Here is a 24969-nt window from a genome sequence, read left to right as displayed (position 1 = left end):
GGAAAAATTACCGCCAGAGAGAGGCTTTAGTTTGTATTAGTAATATGTAAAATAACAAAAGTCCTGGACTACATGGTTTCATGGCAAAATTTTTAAAAATCGTCTAGATTTATAATGGAGAATTTTGTAGTCAGAACAATTAATGAAACATATGACACTGGATCTTTTTCAATTGCTCTTGTGGCCAAGAATTTTGACTTGCATACCTAAGTCAGATAAACCAAAATAAGTTTTACAAAACGTGCGCCCTATATCAGTACTATATAACTAAGTGAACTCCACAAATTAGCATCCGGATGTATTGCCAACAGAATAAAGTCATTACTACAAGATATAATTTCTGAGGAACAAACAGGGTTATTAAAGGAAGATACACTAGTGAAAATAAAAAAAATTAATGAAAATTTGGGAACAGTGAGAACCAATACTTCTGTCTAAGTATAGGCAAATGTTTCTAAAAAACTCTGTATACACAAACGTACAGATGTCTGTTGACTATTACAACCATTGGCTCTATACTCTCTCTTTATATCCCTCTCTCTCTCTGGACTGTGCTAGATTGTGTTTTAGTGTTTTGTATTGAATTTGTCTTGAATTGTATGGTGTGGTATTGTAATGTGTAGTAAACCAATTGCATGGTATCGTACTGTATTCTAAAATAATCTATATTTTTTGTGCCAATCAAAATGTATTGACATTTAATTTTATTGTCTTGCATTGAAAAAACTTTTGTTTATATTACCGGATTAGACATTAGTCATTTTGGATACAACTAAGCCATTTTCAATTCCTTTGATGAATTTTTAAAAGAAATACACTGACCTTGAAAGTAATTTCTTGTCCGATATTAGCCAAAAACCAAAAAATACAATCACAGAATAACACATGTAGAAAGTTGCAGTCACTGAACATCACATGTTCCAAGTTGAAGTAACAGAATAGCATATGCTCCAAGTTGAAATCACAGATTATTATATGTTCCAAGTTGCAGTCCAAGAATATCACTTATCCCAAGTTGAAATCACAGAATATCATATATTCCAAGTTGCAATAACATAATATCACGCATTCCAAGTTGCAATAAGAGAATAGTAGATATTCAAAGCCGTAATAACATGTTAATAGTTCCTGTCACAGAATATCACAGGTTTAACGTTAAAATCATGGAATATCACACGTTCCAGGTTGCACTCAAATGATATCACATGTTCAAACCTGCACTCAGGACATTTGTGGTTTCATTCAAAATAAATCCGTATTTCAGATTTTGTCATCTGGCATTTGAAAAAGACTACAAAGCTACAGTTGGTGTTGACTTTGAGGTGGAGAAGTTTAGTGTAATGTCATGCCCATTTACACTGCAGATGTAAGTAGTTAAAAAGTATGGAACATTTGACCGGGAATATATTTGCACACGTTCTGTATATATTTTATATACAATAGATTCAGAAGATGATTTTAATTGTTTCTGTTTAGACAGTTTTAGGAAGCAATCAAAACTCAGTATAAAGAAGCTGGTACTCTGGACATTTTTAATTATCGTTTTGTTTGTCACATTTAAAGGTAACATTATTTTTTATATTATTCATACGGAACAATATTTAATATCCAGTAGAATATCAACGTAGTGGTTAAAATGTCCTTAAACTTTATGTACAGGTCTCAAATTGGACTTGTGTCTCACAAAACACCCTCCCAATAAAATTGGTTTGCATGCTAATTGTTTTTGTTCTGGTTTTATTAATCAAAGTGTACAACCAGTATTTCGCTTGTGATTATATGCAGTATAAAAAAAAAAAAACGTTTGTAGCTAACTGCAGTTTTAATTGAACCCATAAACCGTACGAATCTACTCAGCCAAAATGTGAATTATTTACTCTGTGACAAGGCAATAAACTAGAACATTTTCGACTCCTGCAATGATTAGGGCATGTCAAAAGGCATACAAATGATTTAAAAGGTCAAGATACTTCAGTTTGAATTTTATACTGCCAGCAGCGTTAAGATGGAGCAGGCATTGGTTCTGATTAATCAAATGGTCAGATAACTGAGGATCAGATGGACATCGGTTCTCAAAAACAAAGTTGTCAGATTATTAAGGTCTAAATTGACATAGCATTGGTTCGGGTAAACCAGATTATCAGAAGATTGAAGTTCAGGTACTTGAATCGCTTATTATATTTTAAATATATTAGTAGGATTAGAGGATTATTAGGATTATAACTTATATGTTTAATAAGTAGTGTAAAATGGCTCTAGTTCATTATTCCGACATTATTTGACATATTTAATAGAAATGTGAACCAAATACCAGAATTTTGGCACTTGCAGATTAATTCTTTGTGCATTTCTACAAACATTTTTAGTATGTACACAACATTTTGGAGCTTAGGCAAACAGATCTGTACCAAATCATTTGGAATTCAGACAACGAAATCTATTACAGGTCAATTGGAGCTCAGATAAATAGATCACTTACATATCACTTGGAGTTCAAAGTCTGTTTTATTATACCATGAATGTATAATGATAAGATTGGTATTGCAAGGTACCACCGTGTTGATCTCGGCATGTCCATGGCTAATAATGTGATACCATCCATCTGTTGATTTATCAGTCGTTTTATCCATAACTATTTCCACAATATCCAGGTAAATGTTCACTTGGTACATACGTTAATCTTGTGCTACCTGCCTGCCAAGGTGGTATAGTTTTGGGGTCTATCCTATGGCATCAGTGGGAAGTCATAAAAAGTCCAACGTGCAAAATTGTATTGTCATTTTGCATTTTTTTTTTTCTCATTTCATGACAAAACTTAAAACATGTAGTCATAGCAACGGGAACATATACTATACGTTATAGATTGTTAGATTGCAATATCTGGGTAATTACCGTATGGGGAATGTGTGAGAATATGTAAAAGCAAATCATATATTTGGGAGGGTGGATGTATCTATATGTTTGTAGTTTTAAAGTCTCATATTTTGCAGAAGTCATACACAATATTCATTTTGTCTGTTGTCAGTTGGGATACCGCAGGCCAGGAGAGATTTAAATGCATAATGGCCTCCTACTGTCGTGGGGCAAATGGTGAGTTTTGAGAGACGAAATTCACTTAGTGTCCACAGGACTCATATGAGCCTATGCAAAGCCCTGGCTTATGCCTGTATGATCTGCATGTCTAGTGACCTTGCATTTATAAACATCACACATGCTATTGCACATACATAATTCAACCCTTGATTCTCGCACATTTTTTAGGTTTACCTCAAATCATTTTCATGTCTGTTTATATGACATTATCTTACTTAGGATGCTGTTACCAAAATAAGGAAAGCTTTAACCGACTTTGGAAGAAGCACTTAACATAATTTGACCACATATAACCAATTGCTAACATAAAGGCATTTCAGAGTTATACAAATAATTTCTTTCTGACAGCATATTGCCACGTTTATCAAAATAACTTGATCTTTAAATGACTTCTCAAAAATTGCTGACAAACCAAATGTGACACCATTTTGACACCATTCTGACACGAATGCTCTTTATATTGCTGAAGATTACACTATCTTTAAATCACTTAAAAACTGATGACAAACCAAATATGAAAGAAAGAATTTTGTTAAGAATATAGATATAATGGCTCATTGACATCAGTTATGGCCACCATTGCCAAAATTAGAAAAATATTTTATAGATATCTCGCACAAAATATCTGAACAGAATTTAAGTTAAACTAACGCTGTGCACGGTAGCATGAAGGTATGTCAGACCCTCTGCAAATGAAGTTAGGATGTACACATGGGTCGGATTGTCCATCTGTCCATCACGCATTTGCATACTTTGTATGCCCTGAACCCTTTGGGATACTCGCATTAAATTTGCTATGCTTTAGACACTGAGAACTGTTAAAATGGAGTCTTTCTGATCAATATTGTAAGTATTATCACCATCTGTTTACTTAATTATTTCCAGAACCATCTAAGCAATTTTCACGAGACTTTTTTGCATTTGTATCATGGCACGAGGTTGTGTCTTCTAAAATATTTAACTTTATCAGATAGGTAATTATAGAGATATCTCCTAATTTTGAGAAAATTGCATATACACTTTCAGTCTTATGTGTGTTTGTGTGTGTATATTATAAATACTGTCCTAATGATAGATTTAATTTTTATTCTGATGCATACATTTGGAAAATATAAACATTTTACATCAGTAGTTATAAAATAAAATGTTACCTTAAACCATTGGAATTAAATGTCAGACACGGCATTTATGATGGGTTGGTCAGAAAACAGCAAACAATGGATGTATTCAAAATTGCCTCATCAATCTTCCGCCATCTTGACTGTTTATTCTGCTCAAGACCGAAATTAACTTCGTCTATACACCTTGCATACCAATTGAACTTTAGTCTATACTCCATGCATACCATATTACTAAAATGTTGTTTCTCGATGGTGAACCAGTGCCATGGGAAGTACAGTATCATGAAGTGTAAAATTACAAGAATTAAAGATAAAAAGACAACAGAGGATCAAGTCTTCTATATAAGTTTTATTTTGTATCCCCTTGTCATTTTTCGCCTAGCCAGTCTTTGTGGAATCTTGATATAGCAGTCATGTTGCCAGTAGCAATCCATCCACAGCCTAGATTAAGGTTAGTGTTAATGTTCGTATATTTACCAGTGTTAAATGTTTTGTTTATGTTAAGTTTTATAGTAGAGAAGGCAGGCAAAGAAAATTAAATGTCTTGTTTTGTGATATTGCTTGCTACCTCTGGCATTAGTTCTTGTTTTTACAGTTTGAAAAGCGCCATGTGCAGGATGGTGTCTGTATTGGTTAGTCAATCAGAACAGTTGTAGATGAATTGGACAAAATCTTGATATAACAACTGGAGATTTGCAATACTGTGATTTCATTTACATTTGGTTGGTATTCCACATGATGGGAAAATACCATTTTGACTAACAGCCTTTATTTTTATAGATAGGGTCATTTTCAGGCTATCTTGAATTAAAGGTTTGCATACAGGAATCATAAAATCCATAGAATGACACACCCAATAACTCCATATTACAGCTGGATCAAACGTTTGCAGGTCCTATTCGGGTTTAAACGTTTCAGAGGGTAATATAGTAACAGTTTCCTTTTACAACACAGATAATTACTCATTTAATCCTTTCTCTATCTTGCATGGGTCCTGTTAGAGATGACCGTTAAAGTCATAGAAATAGCCATAGCCTATTTCAGAGGGGCCAGTGGTATCCAAGAGCTATTGTATTCTTATATGAACTGGGCGATGCATGACGTATGCTATGCTTTCTTTATTGCTACATATTCTTGCATACTTTTTGCGTGCTTTTTTGTATAGTTAGCTATCGTCACATAACGTTTGCATGCTTCGCTTTATTACGATGTGTTGTCACAGAATATTTGCATGATTTGTTTCATTGTTATTGTTGTTTCTTCAATTTTGCATTATAACCTTTGAATTCATTAATTGATGTTTAGGTAACAGGGCTTTTTCGCGGTGATATTTAGTAATATTTTTTCGGAAATAATTTTCAGGTATAACTTCGAAGATGCTTACTTAAATTAAAATTATCAGTAGTTTGAAATATTTATATTAACAACATATCAAATTAAAAGAAATGTGTGCAGTAGAAAAAGGTCTACGGGAGGTAAAACATTCAATGATTGAGTGAGGAGTTCTTAAACAATCTGAAGAATGAAGCTTGGATTGAATATAAGTTTTAGGCTATTTTTTGTTCCTTTTACTGTCTTCACTAGCATTCATTATTCTTTTATTATAGACATAAATTCTAGTCTTATGTCTGTACTTCACTTAAGTATAGCAGGTTATTGTCAGTGAGAGTGAGCTTAACATGTCAGCTTGAGTGAGAACTAGATTAACATATCAGCTTGAGTGAGAACTAGATTAACATGTCAGCTTGAGTGAGAACTAGATTAACATATGATCTTGAGTGAGAACTAGATTAGCATGTCAGCTTGAGTGAGAACTAGATTAACATATCATCTTGAGTGAGAACTAGATTAACATGTCAGCTTGAGTGAGAACTAGATTAACATATCATCTTGAGTGAGAACTAGATTAACATGTCAGCTTGAGTGAGAACTAGATTAACATGTCAGCTTGAGTGAGAACTAGATTAACATGTCAGCTTGAGTGAGAACTAGATTAACATATCATCTTGAGTCAGAAAATATCTAGCAATTGTAACAGCCCCTTATTCATTTGCATAAATGTTCTCAATATTAGTATCCTTTTAGTTTCTGATATCTTTAAGGATCGTGTGTTATTTTAGGTAATTCACCAAATACACAAAGCTATTTCATAATTGACTAAGCTTGTGCATGGAACCTATATACTAAATTATAAAATAGAACTATGAAAATGAAGAAATTGAGTATATATATATATATATCTATATATATATATATGTGTGTGTGTGTGTGTGTGTGTGTGTGTGCATTTATATTAAGGAAATATGTTCATTTCCACCTCATTCCTAAGAACACTGGGTCACATGAATCACTTTCATACTCATCTTATAAAGTTTTGCATTTATCATCGTTCCTTTAAGAGTTCATGCTGCTGAAATGGAACTTAATTCTACAAAGGCTTGAATAAGAGGCGGTGCTAAAACTAAGTCATAGTAAACTATATTTCTCCCACCAGGTTATATTAACCCCATGGTGTGATTTGGGATATTATTGTCCCCTTCATATGTCAACCTGTGCATGCATCCATTTGTCTGTTAACATATCTCCTACTAAACCGGTTGGTGAAGTTCTTGTAACTATCTGTAAGATTGGGGTGTTCCATTACTCCCACTCAACGAGGACACGGCAATAAGGTCAAAGGACAAATACATAAAAACTGAATTACACATTTGCAAATATTTTCTGGCCAAATTGTTTTAACTATGAAGAATATATATATATATATATATATATATATATATATATATATATATATATATATATATATATATATATATATATATATATATATATATATATATATATATATATATATATATATTAGAGTTGGTATGATGACTATTGGGACGCTGCTGCCTTGGAGTATAAACCCATATGAATCAGTAGTTCATTTTAATTATGCTTATGTTTTGTTTACATTTTGATACCTAAAGTAACAATTAGAATCATTATCAATAATAATAATAACAGTGCTGCTATGAATAATTCATTTAATTGAACATCATCGTTTTGAGAGAAATTGACCATTTGGTACTTTTTTGATTTCCTTTATTTATTTTAGTCAGATTTAATTAAATGCAATTTCCAATCTTTTGGGCATATGACATGTTTAGAAATAGTCTAGGGTTTAACGGATCAGTTTGGAAAAATTAATTATTTATAAACTGTCAGTCATTTAATCAGTTCGCAGCAAGTGATAACTGATTATGAAACTGTATTCAGTTTCCAGCAATAGCTAATATTCATATGGGTGAAATGTGTGTCTGAGTAATGATACTCAAGGTTTAAGGATCATACACTGTTAAGGCAAATGAGATATTCTAATCTTTATTGATCATTTAGACCAAACACATTACTCAGATATCATTATTATTATCTCCATATGGGTCTATTTGGATTATTGATTGAATTTTAGTTTCACGTGGAAGGTGTAGATGTGCAAATCTGTGATTAATAATAATAATAATAATGACTTTGTATAGTGCCTAATCTTTAGAAGCTCTAAGCGCTTTACAACATTAGACAACACCTATAACATAAAAACATATATAATAATATGATTACAAAAAAACAAACGCCATGAAATTAGAAAACATAAACAACATACTGAAATATTTAAAGTAGGAAACATTATTAGGTCTTTAAGTTTGTTCTTGCAGTCGAAATAATTGAGTTTGAAAAAACTCTTGAATCGGATCACTGTGTCTTTGTGTCTAAGTTCAGTTCTCAATTTATTTCACGTTGCTGGGCCCTGCTATGCAAAAGAACGTTGTCCATATGACTTCGTTTTCGTAGTGGGAATAATGAGTATATGATTGTCAGAAGAGGAGCGTAGGTATCTTGCTGGTGTGTACACATGGGTGAGGTCGGATAGTTATGTTGGACTGGAGTCCGTCAGTGAAACGTAGCACAGAGAACAAATTTTGTGTTTGATTCTTGATTGAATGGATAGCAAGTGTAGGGTACAGAACAGCAATCATGTGTGCTCCAATCATGGTACTCTAGGTATGATCCTAGCAGCTGTGTTTTGAACTTTCTGAAATTTCTGGAGTAGATATTGAGAATAAACAGACATAATTGAGTGACAATAGTCCAGTCTTGAAAGTACTAATGAATACACATTTGTTTTAGTGGCATCAGCTGAAAGATATTTGCGAATGGAGATGATGCGTCTCGGCTCAAGATATGCAGCCTTGCATATGTTCATGACATGTTGGTGCAATGTGAGAGTACTGTCCAGAGTAAAACCTAGGTTTTGTACTGTGTGAATTTAATGTTGGTATTACTGATATTTATTTTTTGAGGTAAGGGACGTAAAGGAGAAAGTCTTTGTGTTGTGATCAGAATGTTGTCATCAGAATGGCTTCAGTTTTATCATCATTCGTATGTAGCTTGTTACATGTCATCCATGATTTCACATCAGAAATGCACCTCTCTGCACCTTGGATGGTAGCATCAACTTCAGTTGGGTGGCTAGATTTTTATATGTGGGTGTCATCAGCGTACAATTGGTGAGACACTGGATGATGATCTATGACATCGATAGCGCTGCGTGTATAGGATGAAGAGAACAGGTCCAAGAACATATCCCTGTTGAAAACCACAACGTACATTATAACACCAAAGTATAATAAAGTCACAAAGTTTTAGCAGAAAGCAGTGCTCTTTTTCCTCTATTGGCACTATTTTAAGGCCTGGAAAAGTTTGTAATTTTATATGTGGGAGAAAGAATTCTTTTCAGTATTGCAAAACTACTTTTATCCAAAAAGCGTAAAAAATGTCTTGCAATTCTAAAACGGACAAGGTTTAGGTATTTCTTTCTATATCTGTATAATATTTTTCGAATGGCACTGTGATAAAAGTAGACTGAAAGGGGGTGAGAGAACATTTATGTTTCTTTGGAAGATATATAGTACATACTTCGTATGTATGCATATACAGTTCTATTGTCACAATACATGTTTGCGATTTTGTTTCTTTTACATACCAAAACACTAGTGGGAAAAAAGCTATAATTATTTTTATAATTACTTAAATGTGAACTGAACTTTTATTAAATGTCAGAGTTTGCTATTACAGAGTATTGTCAATCAAGAATGCAGTATTATTCGAACAATGAAAACAGGTCAAATAATGTTAGAATATGTAAAGAAAACTACAATATATTTGTTCAACAGTATTATGTACAAGCCGACATTGAAATGTTACTTCAGTTGGTCATTTATATGAAACTGAATTTTGTATCTCTCTAGCTGTGATCGTTGTGTTTGACCTTTCACGTTAAAGAGACTTTTCTGTCTCACTAAATGTAATCGTTGTGTTTGACCTTTCACGTTAAAGAGACTTTTCTGTCTCACTAAATGTGATCGTTGTGTTTGACCTTTCACGTTAAAGAGACTTTTCTGTCTCACTAAATGTAATAGTTGTGTTTGACCGTTTTACATTAACTTACATTTTCTGTCTGCCTAGTGGTGATCGTTAAGTTTGACCATTTACATGAACAGAACTTGTTCTCTCTTACTAGTTGTGATGGTTGTGTTTGACTTTTCTGACGAGAGCACCATAACCAACTTGATTCGCTGGATGGATGATGCATGTGAGAATGCAGACAAACCAATGAAGTTTATAGTAGGGAACAACAAGGATTTAGTTGTAAGTATATTGAGATATTTCTTGACGATATCAGTGTACATTATTCACAGAGTACAAGATGATGCCAGTTATATCCCATTATATTTAATGCCATTTTAGAAGAATAAAAACTTATATAAGAAATATTATAAAGTAAAAACATTTTCTAATAAAAAGTGTCACTAATGGCAAATTTCATATTCGATTATTAACACCGAGATTTCAGTAGTATCTTTCAGACATAAACGAGTTACAATGCTGTACAAAGCAAAAATAAAAGAAGAAATAAAGATTTTGCTGGATGAATATATACCAAACAGTAATCTCGAGCACATGTATAAAGCTAAAGTATGAATACTTTGTATTAGTTTATTCAAAACAATGCAGCTCTTGGATGTGGTTACAATCTTAGTGTTCTGCAAACTTTTCACAATTTGCAAGTTTTTTTGTTTAATCAAAAATACCTGTTTAGATTCAATTAAGACGGACAAGTTTTAGAAACGGAGCATAGTCTTTGTGAGTAAACTTTACTGATGGTACCTTTCGATCAGGTTGCACATATTATAGGCCCAACATCATTGGTACGGACATTGTGGACTGAGTTTAATTAATTTTATAGGAGGTATAGAAGGATTTACAGTTGCTCCATTTCTTTCAAGACAAATTCTATCTATTTTAAAAGTAGAACTTTCTTGTGCACCACGACAGTTTTAATACCCAGGTGGGAAATAATTTGCCATGATGTTGCTGTTGTTGTTCTAGGGTTCTAACGCCATTTTTCAGCACAAGATAGGCTATACATGGCGGCCAGTATACCTGGTGGAGGAAGAACCCTGGAAAACCCATGGAAGAACCACCGACCCACGAGAAGCTATTGGCAGGCTTTCCCACGTACCCACGCTAGCCGAGCCTTGGACTCGAACCCACGCAGACGGAGGTGAGATGGCAGTGATCCGGAACGGTGAGCGCTTTAGACCACTCGGCCACTCGGGGTCTCCCAAGTTGTCATGATGATCATTGGACATGGCAAGTGGTTTCAGAGGGTTCAGTATGACGTTCAATTCCTCTTTTCCATTCTTCAGGGTTCCTGTAGCTATAGACCTCAACAAGGACCCGTTCAACGTAGACATCCTTCAGTTAAAAATTAACAATCTTTGAAAAGGGTGATAGAGATCATTCATAAAGTAAAATCACCAGGTTTGTGTTCAAAGCTATTCAGAGTCCCAAAGGCTAATATCAATATTCGTCCTGGCATAGACCATAGTAGTCTCAATCATTTCATATGCATACCATAGTTACAAATGGGTTTAGGTGCCACCGATAGGGAAACAACTATCACTGTAGGTCTGGAAGCCTAGTTCTGTACCTACATGGTATCTACTTGTCTCAATTCCCAAATCTTCCAGGAGGTTTCTGCTGTTCACGTTCAGGGAGACAGTTTACTACTTCAGCGTATTCCCTTTTGAACTCGACATTAGTCCTAGGGTATTCATATGTATTATGGACAGTAACGGTTCACTTCAGGACAATCTTCGAATCCATGACATCCAGCTATATGGGTGATATACCTAAAAACACAAGGAGAGTTACATTTTGAATCAAAATATCAAAACCCGTGTTACACACCTCCTCATCTTTAGATTCCTAGTCGGCAAAGATAAATCCCATGTCATATCAACTACATTTATCACAATCCGGAATGCAAGTTGAAAACCAGTTCTTTCACAGTCTCTCAGCCAAAAGTTCATGAGCCTAGTAGGTTTACTCATAGGCGCTGTGGATCTTATAGTCCCAGGATGCATATTTATGAAGCCATTACAAATTGTCTCATTGGAGGCCAAATCTTTACTCACTGAAACAAATATTGCTAGTATTAATACACACGCTGTTCCATCTCAGAAAAAGGAAAACCTCACTTGGCTTATGTCAGTGTTCCGTTGAAGGTACAACATCTATAGTTGAATATTGTTCAAGGATATGAGCACAGTTGTGTGGGGTGCAAATCACCTTCCATCAATGGAGAGTGGCCCACTCAGAATTGCCTATTGCATATCAATATCCATGAAATGAAAGTCTTACTGGAAGGATAATAAACTTACTGGAAAGGGCGCTCTCACTGTATCCATCAACTCCATTTTTGGATAGGGCATTCGCATTGTATCCAACGACTCCATTTATGGAAAGGGCAGTCTTATTGTATCCAACAACACCGCTGTGGTAAGTTATATCTCAAGGCACGTGGGAAGCAAATACCATACCTCTACATTCTTGGTTGGAATATTGTAGATGATATAATCAGTGCAAATTCAATGTTTAATTCATCATATTCTAGGCAGATTAAACTGTATTAGCTTAGCCAATATAATGCAATAATCAACCAAACCAAACAGAATGGTCACTTTATCCTTTGTTATTCCGTTACATACGCAAATTGACCGCTAGTGGATTTCATTGCAACAAGGTGGAATGCAAATCTTCCAATCTTTGTTTCATCAGCCCTGGATTCAAAAGCCACGGCAGTTGACACTCATTCCATTGATTTTAAAGGCTTTGATGTATACATGTACCCTCTGACATCAAGGATGTCTAAGGTGCTAATCGGAGGAAGAGAATCAGAGTGTTGTTTAATCCTGATTGTTCCCCTCAAGTCGGAAAAATCATGGATAAACAATATAATAAATCTGGCAGTGGAAATCTGAAGGAAATTAGAGATATTTCTTCACTTACTGAAGCAACGCTGGTGTCAGGCTTTTCACCTGAGTCCAGAGTTGTTTAGCCTTTATGTCTTGATCATATTAAACAAACCCTAACAACAAGTGATGGAGAGAGACTCTCAGGCGAGAGGTATTCTACCTTGAAAGTGGAGAATTGTCTCACAGTTGTGTGAGCCTGGAAATATTTTCTACTTCGAGCATCAGTACCCCAAAGAACTAATTTCATACTTTGTCTCTTTGAAGAAAAACAGTTTCAGTCAGGATAAAAGGCCACCATTCCAAAATTTCTGACATGATGTAACATCACAGAAGAGTGGATATAGGACAAAACAAAGGGCTCCAATCGTCTTTCGAAGTTTAATTTTAAACATCCAAATATATTGTCTCAGTGTCCAAAGAGAAGCTATAGTGGGTTCTCACCTAGATAAATATGATATAGTTTGAAACTGTTTTCAAGAGCTTCATTGGTTCACTAGCTTCATACAGCAGATAGAATCTTTCAAATGCTTTGTCAGCATAACTACTTACAAGTCCAACGAAATGGGTCAGTGTGACGCAAAATAGTCCATACTTTCATTGCCAGAAATAGCCTTCCGCTCCTTAGCAATCAGTCTTTTGTGGTGAAACCTCTTTCTAGCATGGACTCTTGAAGTCAAGGTTACCTCAGGACCCAAAGAGAGTTTTGACGTGTTACCTGAAGCGAACTCAGCTGGTGCAAAGAGGTAAATCCCATTTTTTCTTATAGAAGAGGGAACGGCAATATCTTAATGCAGCTCATGCAGTTAGTAAAGTTGCAACCGTTATTACATTTGAGTTAAACATTTCCTTAGCTGACATTATATAAACTATGGAATTGAGGTCGAATTCTACTTTATCTTGCTTATATATTTTACATACTTCATCCCAGGCGGCTCAATCAGATCTGTTGGTTTCTATCACTGCATCACAACAATTACCTTCTTTCGTCTTGCGGCAGTTGTTTAAGGATGTTGCATGATCACTTTCAATGGATTTGTTAGAGGAAAACATTTTCCTTTTCCTAAAGACATGACTTTACATATGGAGTCAGTACTTCAGCCACTTTCACGGTGAAGTTGCTGCATCAATACCAGAGTGAACCACAAATGGTAGTATACTTGGGTAAGTATCATCAAGTAAAAGTATTTTATTTGAAAAGTTGCTTTTTATGAAACTAATTATCAACCTATTTGTAAAAAACATATTAAGGATCCCTAAGGATTTGTTGTAAGTAGAGTAATGTTGCAGATCACTATTATCAATAATAGTGAACATATTTTGAGAGACGATATCTTCATGGTTATTTTCTCTTTCTTTCTCTGTCCTTTTTAAGCATTGTAATAACTCCATTCTTTAAGTTTGCGACACATTTATCTTTTATAAAACATGCTATTGTGACCTGATGTATACCAACCACAGTTTCAAAAAGCGTATGAAACAGTTTAATAAGTGTTTTCCTCTTAGTTCTTCTGGTTACTGATGAAGAAAGCTTACTGGGTGGCTTGTTGTCCATTGTGCATTCTCCAGTTTTCTATTGCCGCACGTTTGTGTTTGCTCCTCCTACTACTTTGAGGATTGTAATGAAAACTTACATGCACCTGTATCCTAAAGTTTGGTTGATCCTAAATGAAATTGATGGTGCTTAGACATCAAGTATGGCTACCATAGCTGCCACTTGAAAATGTTGTGATCGCTACTCTTTGCAAATGGATGGACATATTATAATGCGGTTTTCACTAATAGATTTCTCATGGTGTCTATTGCTAGGACATCCAGTATGGCCACCAAAATCACTATCTTAAAAATGTTTTTCGCCACTCCGCCTAAATGGATAGTCCTGACAGCACAGGTATTTATGTAAGAGACTTATTATGATGTCTAGTTGAATCTACATGAAAATTGTGCCGATCTTACATCCAATAAGAATGTCATGGCAGCCATCTTGAAAATCTTGCTGAATGAAAAGTTATATCAGCATGTGGTTTTGCCCATAAGTCTTCTTATGATATCGAATTGCTTCTAAAGGAAATGTATTCTGCTTGGACAAACAATATTACTACAACAGTGGCCAACATGAAAATGTTGTTATCATTACTCTTCCTGATTGAAAGGTCATATCGACACGGGTTCTTCACAGAAAGTTTTTGTTCATATCTAGTTTGTTCTTAATGAAAATGGTGTCAATATGATGTCCAGACTTGTCATCATGACAGCCAATTTGATATTCATTGTGGTTTATACTTCTCCTGAATGTAAAGTCAGGTCGGCATGGGGCTTTTGTCAGTAGACGTCTTCTAAAATCTTGCTCGTCATGGTTGAGAATATTTCCACCCAGACATCCAATATTGCCACCACAGTGGCCATCTTGAAAATCATGTTTTCTGTAACTTCGCCTGAAAGAATGGTCATATCAGCAAGGAGTTTTCGTAAAAAAAACTTCATATGATGTCTAGTTGGTCCCAAAAAGAAATGATGCCAAATGGATATTGAATATGGCAACTACAGCATCCATCTCGAACATTTTTTATGGGGGGCGGATGGCTCATTAGATATTATGTACTTCTGAGAGAGTAAAAGGTGAAGTGTTTTGCCTTTGCAACATGTACAATGGAGATAATGTCGGAACACGCCTATATTACTTTCTTGTATTTTTCTTTATGTAGTGTACCTAGAGAAATTGTACATGATCTAAGTACGGTGAATACGGTGCCAATCTTACATCTAGTATGGCTTCCCCACTGGCTGATTTGAAATACACATAACTCAAGGATATCAAAAATGGTTTAAACACTGGACACTTAAAAGGTAGAAATGGTCCTTTCTTGAATTCCTGGAAATTTGGTTTGGACGTAGAGTGTGGGTCAATTTGCGGACCTATTCATTTTCCTTCGAGATTGAAAATCATAATAACATTGACCTTCTTGGAACTTGTAGAAACCAGTCTTTGAAACAAAACGAATTATTGACATACAATAATGTACAAAATTGAAAGCATTGTGTCCCAATTATGGTTTGTAATCCTGGGAAGTTCAGTATAATTGTCAAAAAAGCAAGTTCAGTAATAATGAAAGAACACATTTAATATAGTTATTTTCTTTAATCTGTTATAATGAACAATATGCAGTTTTATCGTAAAGAAATGCAGATAAACAATGAAAATATTAACGAAGATATATTAACAAAACATAAGACCTCATAGTCATTTTTACCTATGAGACACCAACTGATTTATTCATTCATGTGTTCATTATTCATTATTCATTTATTCATTCATGTGTTCATTATTCATTTATTCATTATTCATTTATTCATTCATGTGTTCATTGTTCATTTATTCTTTATTCATTGATTCATTCATGTGTTCATTATTCATTTATTCATTATTCATTTATTCATTCATGTGTTCATCATTCATGTATTCATTATTCATTTATTCATTTATGTGTTCATTATTCATTTATTCATTATTTCATTTTTATTTAAATTCAGTCCCCAGCAGCCTATTCACAAATCGAGAGTAGGGTCAAGATGATTGCCAGCAATTTAGGGGCAGAATACTGGGCCGTATCTTCGAAAACAGGTACTTGTCAAAGCAGGAAACCAGCATGATAGTTCAAATTAAAGACAAGAAGTTTACATAATTTGTACCGAAGACGAAAGCAACATATACATTTTTGAAAATAATGGCCTAAGATGTTGACTGTAGCACTCTTGTCGAGCATATATATTTAACTACTTTGAGACAGAAGATATTTTTGTAAAGTCTATAATTAATGTACTACGAATTTGATGCTTGGCCAGTGCCATATTTTTGTCATCCTGATCTACTTTATTTGATGATGTACTGCTAGAGGAAATCATGGAAATCATCAAGGCAAATTGTTCAACCATTTTGTTATAGTTTATGTACCGTATTTACTGGCTTATAAGTAGACCTAATTTACAAAACAAATTATTAATGCAGTGTAGGTCGTTTTCTGAGTGAGATATTATAAAAAATATTTAGAATCTGATCTTACCGAAATGAAAGTCTCTTGGACATTATATGTTTTGTGACAGCCATTATTATTTTCAAAGTAATTTGTATGACCTATAGATGTTGTGACACGAAATTATAGCAACTGTCTCATGTAATATAAGTCTTTTGACACCTTCAACATTTTGTTTCTAATAATCGATCAATATTATAAAGGTACAAAAGAGTTATTTCAGAATCAATGCTTGGAAACATATTCGTAAACTCAGTTTAAGTTTGCTTTGATATTAATGACCATAACCGTTTACACAGGTAAGTAATCGTGTTAATATCATGAAGTACAAGGGAATAAAAGATCAACCTACTCAGCCGCAAGAGAAAATTCCCTCTTATCTAAGCCGGTTATAGGGTTTAAACGCTTACTGTAACTGGCTTGGATTGCTATCAGGGAAACAAAAGAAATATCCGCGTATTATAAACGAAGAAATCGTGAAACTAACAGCAAGCCAACGTATGCAATTTTAGGTTCGAACTTTCTCTAAGCTCGCTCATCTCAATTTTTGTAACATGTTCATTTTGTATTTTACTTTGTATGTTCCCTTCTTGGACGGGCAATTTACCTAGTGTTTTATAGAGTTGCTTATTTTATCAATACGACCTTAATCCCTTAGCGTGTAAAAGCATCACTGCTTTGCTTTCCTCAGTGGACAATAGTCAGAACTGTTGTTGTTAAGCTTTGTAAAATCTATAATTAATGTACTACGAATTTGATGCTTGGCCAGTGCCATAAGTTTATTTGATTATTCCGCTTATCTGATATCTATTAAATTGAGGCGATCCTTTGGTCCAAGTTTACGAATAGTGTTTTGGCAATTCCAGTGTACTTTGTCAGCTAGATATCATACAACGCGAGTTGCTAAACTTGTGTACTTTCACCAATATGGTGAAAAGAAAACGTAATGCAGCATTTAAGTTAAAGGTTATAGACTTTGCAGAGAAAAAGAACAGTAGCGTTGCAGTACTTGACTTTGATGTATCGAAGAAACACATGCATGGCTGGCGCCAGGAAAAAAGTTGATAGTGCCAGACATCTTATGAAAATCTTAATAATGGAAAGCCGTTATGCAAACTGGGAGTTTGATTTGAACTAGTGGTTTCTAGAGCAGTGTGTTTCGGGCGCATTTAAAGCAATCTGCAGACCTGCCAACCCTGACGAGTCCATCTTAGTAAGGCATTTGATTTGTTCCATAAGTTTGATCAGTTTTCAGAAAGGTGTAGCAAAATATCAGAAACTGCTGTTGTAAAGCTGGAAAACTTTATTAAAAGTTCGGTATTCGGAACATGCACCGACTATAAACATTATGTTCAACTGAAAAGTTTGTAAAGTACGCATATACTTTATTTACCACTAGCACAGTTGCACACAACAATTAGTTCCAAACCCTATGCAGTTCGATGACTTGTTGTTGGCTCTCAACTTGACGTAATTCTTGGAAATTCTTTTTTCATTTTACATGAAGACAGCAATCATGTTTCCCGCTACGAGTCATACTCAAACTGGCACGTGATGTCCAATAAAATTAGTTGTGACCCTTCCAGTTTTTATTCACAAGAATCTGAATATTCCTTTTTGTTATCTGTGTTGGTGATTAACACTTTTCAAGAGGCGTATTTTCCCATTCGTCTTAAAGGACTCACGGTACTTATTGAACCTAGTGAACCTATGCAAACACCTTGATATTAAGACTTCAATAACTTAAACTTTTTGAGTGCTCCTGATCAAACTTATATTTATCAGTAGAGATGAAACCCGGATGTCAGCTTCTGTGTAGATGATCATTGACTTGAAGAGGGGAGTCTGTCAGATTGTTAGAGGATCAGGAACGTGAAAATGAGAGGGTATCATCTTTTTAGAGGACACTTGCAATATCCAGATTCGTTCATTGTTTCTTCTAAAATGTTTATGTGTTGATATAGCAAACGACAGAGAGGTGGCATTAAAGTTTTAAATTCGACTTTGGGATCCTGCTGTCATATAGACACATCTCTGTGTGAACGGTCATAGGAAAAGAAATAAGTTCTATGAGTAATTTATATTTTAATGTTCAAACCAGTTTTGTGAATATAGAATTCCAGAATAATGCAGGAAGAGACAAAAGAAGAGATAATTAAAAACGTCGCAAAAGTTATTTCATGATTACATACTGTTGAGTTCAAAATTTGTGAATATAGATTGCTTCCTTAAAGTCATGGATGCAACCATCTTGAAGAAAGCTTTTATTGCACATGAAATATGAAAAGTTTAATAAACACACAAAATAGTTCACTTCTATCTTTACAAAGTCATCATCAGCTCAATTTAAAAAGTACAGTCACCTGTCACTCAGCGTTAGATGCAAACAAGTTTCAGTTATAATGTTCTATCTGCAACTATTTGGAAATCAGAACTGGTTTCTTTTTTTCTGTATGGTTGAATATATAACCTATATTTTCAGGTGAAAATGTACAGGAGCTGTTTTTTCGAGTTGTGGCCTTGGCTTTTGATGATGCCGTTTTAAGTGAATTAGACACTTTCCAAGCACCCATAGCCAGACAAATGGGAACAATCAGTAAGTGGAAAGTATCCATTATCGTCATGCTTTAATGCTGTGGATATTAAGAAACCCTCTGTCTGTCCATAATAATGTTTCCACCTAAACTATGTGATTGAGATTCACCTAAACTTGATATGTAAGTTGCCATTATGGTAGTCACATGTGAAAGTGATATAATATATGCCTTATCTCCTGTGGTCCTCAGGTGTAAGATATACAGAAGTTGCAAATACTATGACGTTTTATAATATCATTTATTCTTAACCATGTTTTATTATAGAGCCAAAGTACAGGGTTTCACAATAGAAACACCAGATTTTACGAGTATGGCCTCTTTAATCGATGACTAAGTAGCTGAAAGAGATTTATAGTTATGACCCCTTGGGTGACAGGTCACGGCGCAGATGTTGGAGGAATACTGTAATAAAGCTATTGATGGCACAGATGTTGGAGGAATAATGTAATAAGGCTATTGATGATTAGAAGTAGCTCCAGTATGGAGAGTGCTGTTAACATTGTCCTGAAGATTCAAAATTGAATTTTCATATTTGTTTATAAAATTTTAATCTTTTATCACTTGCCATTATCTTCAAAATGTTTGCAACTAAGAACAAGAGGTGTCAAATAAAACTGAAAGATCTTTTTCGATCCTCTTTTGAAACCTTTTCTTAACATTTTACGTTTATGTTGCAAAGCAGATGGATTTTTATAAAGGAATGAAATTATACTGAAAATAATGTTGCCACTGTCGAATGTCACTTGATCTGATGCACACAAAAATAGTTTGTGCATAAAAAGGTACATATTTACTATTTTTGTTGCAGGCAGGACATCATTTAATGGGAGTCGGGGAGCTTATCATGTGCAGGAACTAATCAAATATAAATTCATTTTACAGAGGTGGAGCGGACTGATTTATACGAGTCAAGGAAAAGGAAGATGGATCTTAAGCAATGTTGTAGCCACTGAGTCCAACTGCAGATTTCCTAATCTGCTGTCACATAATGTGCTGGCAGATCTGAGTCTATGCATTTTTTTAGTAATCAGTAGACCAAATAACGAACATCCTTATCTGATGGAGCATTATGAAATAACAGATCAGGGTCAATGTTATTCGCAGTTGGACTCCTCAACTTATAAGTGACTAGATGGTACAAGCTGGTAACGTTAATTCTGACTCAGCTACTTCTTGCTTTAAAAATGTACAGCTAAATTAATACAGTAATCTCATATTTTGGAGCCAATAATTTTATATCACTTTCGAATGCAAAAGGGTTTCTTTGACAAGTTTGTAGTGAAATGTGTAATAAAGGTAACATAACAAATATAGGTGTCACTCATAAATACCACACATAAAGTTTACAGAATATGAATATGTCACTCATACACAAATACAGTAATAGAGAGAACAATATGTATAGGTGTCAGTTATAAATAACAGACATAAACAAATTAGTATGTATAAAGGTGTCGCTGGTAAATAACATACATGTTCTAACGAAATTAGTTCCCGAAGTAAAATTTTGAAAGGATTTGCATACAAAGTGGACTTTTTGCCACTTGTTATATTTATCTAAAGAAAAAAAAAATAGGTTTGCAAAGATATCAGCTATCTTGTTGGAAATTTATTACAAATGTATCTGCCTCTATTCATCATTTGTAAATTTATAACATATTTGAGGTAGTCAGAAATGAAATGCAGCAAATGACTAGCAGTCATAAAATGGATTCCCAGCAGGAAGTTGGCATCCATTCACAAGGCATTCAATCAATGCTAGGTAATTTACATCCATTCACAAGGCATTCAATCAATGCTAGGTAATTTACATCCATTCACAAGGCATTCAATCAGTACTAGGTAATTTACATCCATTCACAAGGCATTCAATCAATGCTAGGTAATGTACATCCATTCATAAGGCATTCAATCAATGCTAGGTAATTTACATCCATCCATAAGGCATTCAATCAATGCTAGGTAATTTACATCCATTCATAAGGCATTCAATCAATGCTAGGTAATTTACATCCATTCATAAGGCATTCAATCAATGCTAGGTAATTTACATCCATTCACAAGGCATTCAATCAATGCTAGGTAATTTACATCCATTCACAAGGCATTCAATCAGTACTAGGTAATTTACATCCATTCACAAGGCATTCAATCAATGCTAGGTAATGTACATCCATTCATAAGGCATTCAATCAATGCTAGGTAATTTACATCCATCCATAAGGCATTCAATCAATGCTAGGTAATTTACATCCATTCATAAGGCATTCAATCAATGCTAGGTAATTTACATCCATTCATAAGGCATTCAATCAATGCTAGGTAATTTACATCCATTCACAAGGCATTCAATCAATGCTAGGTAATTTACATCCATTCACAAGGCATTCAATCAATGCTAGGTAATTTACATCCATTCACAAGGCATTCAATCAATATTAGGTAATTTACACAAAATATTTGAGTGATGTAGTCTGGATAAAAATGTGACTGTAACTAAATCCATATTTGTCAAATGACATGCTTTTCATATGTATAGCTTAAGGACAGTAAAATTAATAATCACAACAAAACAATTATCAATTATATTTACCATATCAACATCATAAACAAAAATAACATTGTATCTTGTTAAGGACCTGTAATTGGCTACAGGTGCTCTTTGAAAAGTATGAAATCAGTCCACATCGTGGCTGTACCTAACTTTGTCAGCACTCGTAAAGATTAGCTTATGTGATACATGGTATTAGCTGATGTGATACATGGTATTAGCTAATGTGATACATGGTATTAGCTGATGTGATACATGGTATTAGGTGTGATACATGGTATTAGCTGATGTGATACATGGTATTAGCTGTGATACATGGTATTAGGTGTGATACATGGTATTAGCTGATGTGATACATGGTATTAGCTGATGTGATACATGGTATTAGGTGTGATACATGGCATTAGCTGATGTGATACATGGTATTAGCTGATGTGATACATGGTATTAGCTGTGATACATGGTATTAGGTGTGATACATGGCATTAGCTGATGTGATACATGGTATTAGCTGATGTGATACATGGTATTAGGTGTGATGCATGGTATTAGGTGTGATACATGGCATTAGCTGATGTGATACATGGTATTAGCTGATGTGATACATGGTATTAGGTGTGATACATGGTATTAGGTGTGATACATGGCATTAGCTGATGTGATACATGGTATTAGCTGATGTGATACATGGTATTAGGTGTGATACATGGTATTAGGTGTGATACATGGTATTAGGTGTGATACATGGTATTAGGTGTGATACATGGCATTAGCTGATGTGATGCATGGTATTAGGTGTGATACATGGCATTAGCTGATGTGATACATGGTATTAGGTGTGATACATGGCATTAGCTGATGTGATACATGGTATTAGCTGATGCGATACATGGTACATGTCTAACACTGATTAAATTCCAAATTCAGGATTTATGGTACCGTTTTTTGACATATTTTCAGAGAACAGATATAATTTCAAGAATAATTATTTTTAAGCCATGTTTCTTGGAGCGTTAAACTATGTAAAGTTATTATTTTAATAAGTACTGTACAAAGTAACTTGTGTTTGTAGATTGTTAGGTCATTTTGGTTTTATCAGATGAAACTGATTTTGATCGCATGTTAATTTTTTAAAATATTGATCTTTGCCCAGTTTATCTGACGTATCAAGGAAGATCTGAATAACATCTACTGCATTTTAATATCTACAATACTTTATGAACTGAATAACATCTACTGCATTTTAATATCTACAATACTTTATGAACTGAATAACATCTACTGCATTTTAATATCTATAATACCTTATGAACTGAATAACATCTACTGCGTTTTAATCTCTACAATACCTTATGAACTGAATAACATCTACTGCGTTTTAATATCTACAATACTTTATGAACTGAATAACATCTACTGTATTTTAATATCTACAATACCTTATGAACTGAATAACATCTACTGCATTTTAATATCTACAATACCTTATGAACTGAATAACATCTACTGCGTTTTAATATCTACAATACCTTATGAACTGAATAACATCTACTGCGTTTTAATATCTACAATACCTTATGAACTGAATAACATCTACTGCATTTTAATATCTACAATACCTTATGAACTGAATAACATCTACTGCATTTTAATATCTACAATACCTTATGAACTGAATAACATCTACTGCATTTTAATATCTACAATACCTTATGAACTGAATAACATCTACTGCGTTTTAATATCTACAATACCTTATGAACTGAATAACATCTACTGCGTTTTAATATCTACAATACCTTATGAACTGAATAACATCTACTGCGTTTTAATATCTACAATACCTTATGAACTGAATAACATCTACTGCGTTTTAATATCTACAATACCTTATGAACTGAATAACATCTACTGCGTTTTAATATCTACAATACCTTATGAACTGAATAACATCTACTGCGTTTTAATATCTACAATACCTTATGAACTGAATAACATCTACTGCATTATAATATCTACAATACTTTATGAACTGAATAACATCTACTGGATTTTAATATCTACAATACCTTATGAACTGAATAACATCTACTGTATTTTAATATCTACAATACTTTATGAACTGAATAACATCTACTGCATTTTAATATCTACAATACTTTATGAACTGAATAACATCTACTGCATTTTAATATCTACAATACCTTATGAACTGAATAACATCTACTGTATTTTAATATCTACAATACCTTATGAACTGAATGAGTGTCAGCATGACTAAAATATTTTGATTACTGACTGTCCTAGACATTATATAATGTCCGATGTTTTAATACTTTCAAAATGTCAATTGATTTAAACGAAACCGTCCAGATGTATTGTATCAACTTCGTTAAATGTAGCATTCACCTGCCCCTGGTGCTTGCTAAGTGTGTACACATAAGTGTTACTGCTGTTTAGATCTTGCTTCTTGTGATTATATATTTCAAATAGTGAAGTCATGCATTGCTTGATTTGTTAGCCAGGTAAAGAAAATCAGTTCAGTTAAATGTCTTGCAGCCATCGCATTTTCATAATGCAAGATATAGGATTCACTTTTTAATTGGCCCTAAAGGCAAGAGTCTTAGCCCACCCCACCCCCACCCCCTTGGGGATGACGACATTTGTTTTATGCTGTCTGTTGATGCATCCGTCACATTTTACTTTCAAGCAAGATAGCTAAAAAGCTATTGAGCCAACCCATTGATGTTTATATACATCTGCTTTTAATGGGTCCCACGATCTCTTTATATTTTGGTAACCTTAGTTTTAAGGAGAATGTTGTAAGCGTGTTTAAGCCTATATTAGCTGGGGTAGACAAATAAAATTTTGTAGGCAGATGTGTATTTAGAGATAGCTTGATTAGATTTTCAGAACATTCTGACAATTTTCAACCTTTAAACAGTTTTTTGTGTGTTTTTTTGGACAGAGGAAACCTAATGAAATTTGGTAGGCTTATGTAAGCTGAATTGATTTTCAAGATTTTAATGCATTTGTTCCATTGTTCCTGTATTGTATAATGTTTGACGATTTTATTTGTTTTTGTACAACAACAACAACAAAAAAAAAAAAAAAAAAAAAAAACGTTAAGCATAAGCAAATTAAGAATGAGAAATGCAATGTTTGATATATTTGTATTTATATATCTTGATTAGATTTTTAGACTATTTCAGTGAT

At 34.0% G+C, this 24969-nt stretch overlaps 1 protein-coding gene across 1 annotated transcript in view; it reads left to right on the top strand.

The window, feature by feature from the left end:
- LOC149779866 (ras-related protein Rab-34-like) overlaps positions 1-20511 on the top strand; it is a 56761-nt gene extending 36250 nt beyond the window's left edge. Inside the window, exons 5-10 of the mRNA XM_089936281.1 lie at positions 1265-1366; positions 3026-3090; positions 9778-9905; positions 16106-16196; positions 19088-19201; positions 20085-20511. Coding sequence (XP_089792407.1) covers positions 1265-1366; positions 3026-3090; positions 9778-9905; positions 16106-16196; positions 19088-19201; positions 20085-20155 — 571 coding nt within the window. The 3' untranslated portion in view covers positions 20156-20511. The remainder of the gene's footprint in view (positions 1-1264; positions 1367-3025; positions 3091-9777; positions 9906-16105; positions 16197-19087; positions 19202-20084) is intronic.
- The last annotated feature ends 4458 nt before the right edge of the window (positions 20512-24969 follow it).

Source organism: Sinohyriopsis cumingii, chromosome 16 (assembly GCF_028554795.1).
Source record: "Sinohyriopsis cumingii isolate HCF-2022 chromosome 16, ASM2855479v2, whole genome shotgun sequence".
NCBI lineage: Eukaryota > Metazoa > Mollusca > Bivalvia > Unionida > Unionidae > Sinohyriopsis > Sinohyriopsis cumingii.
The sequence above is the reverse complement of the archived record's forward strand: the minus strand, read 5'-3'. Positions and strand labels throughout refer to the sequence as shown.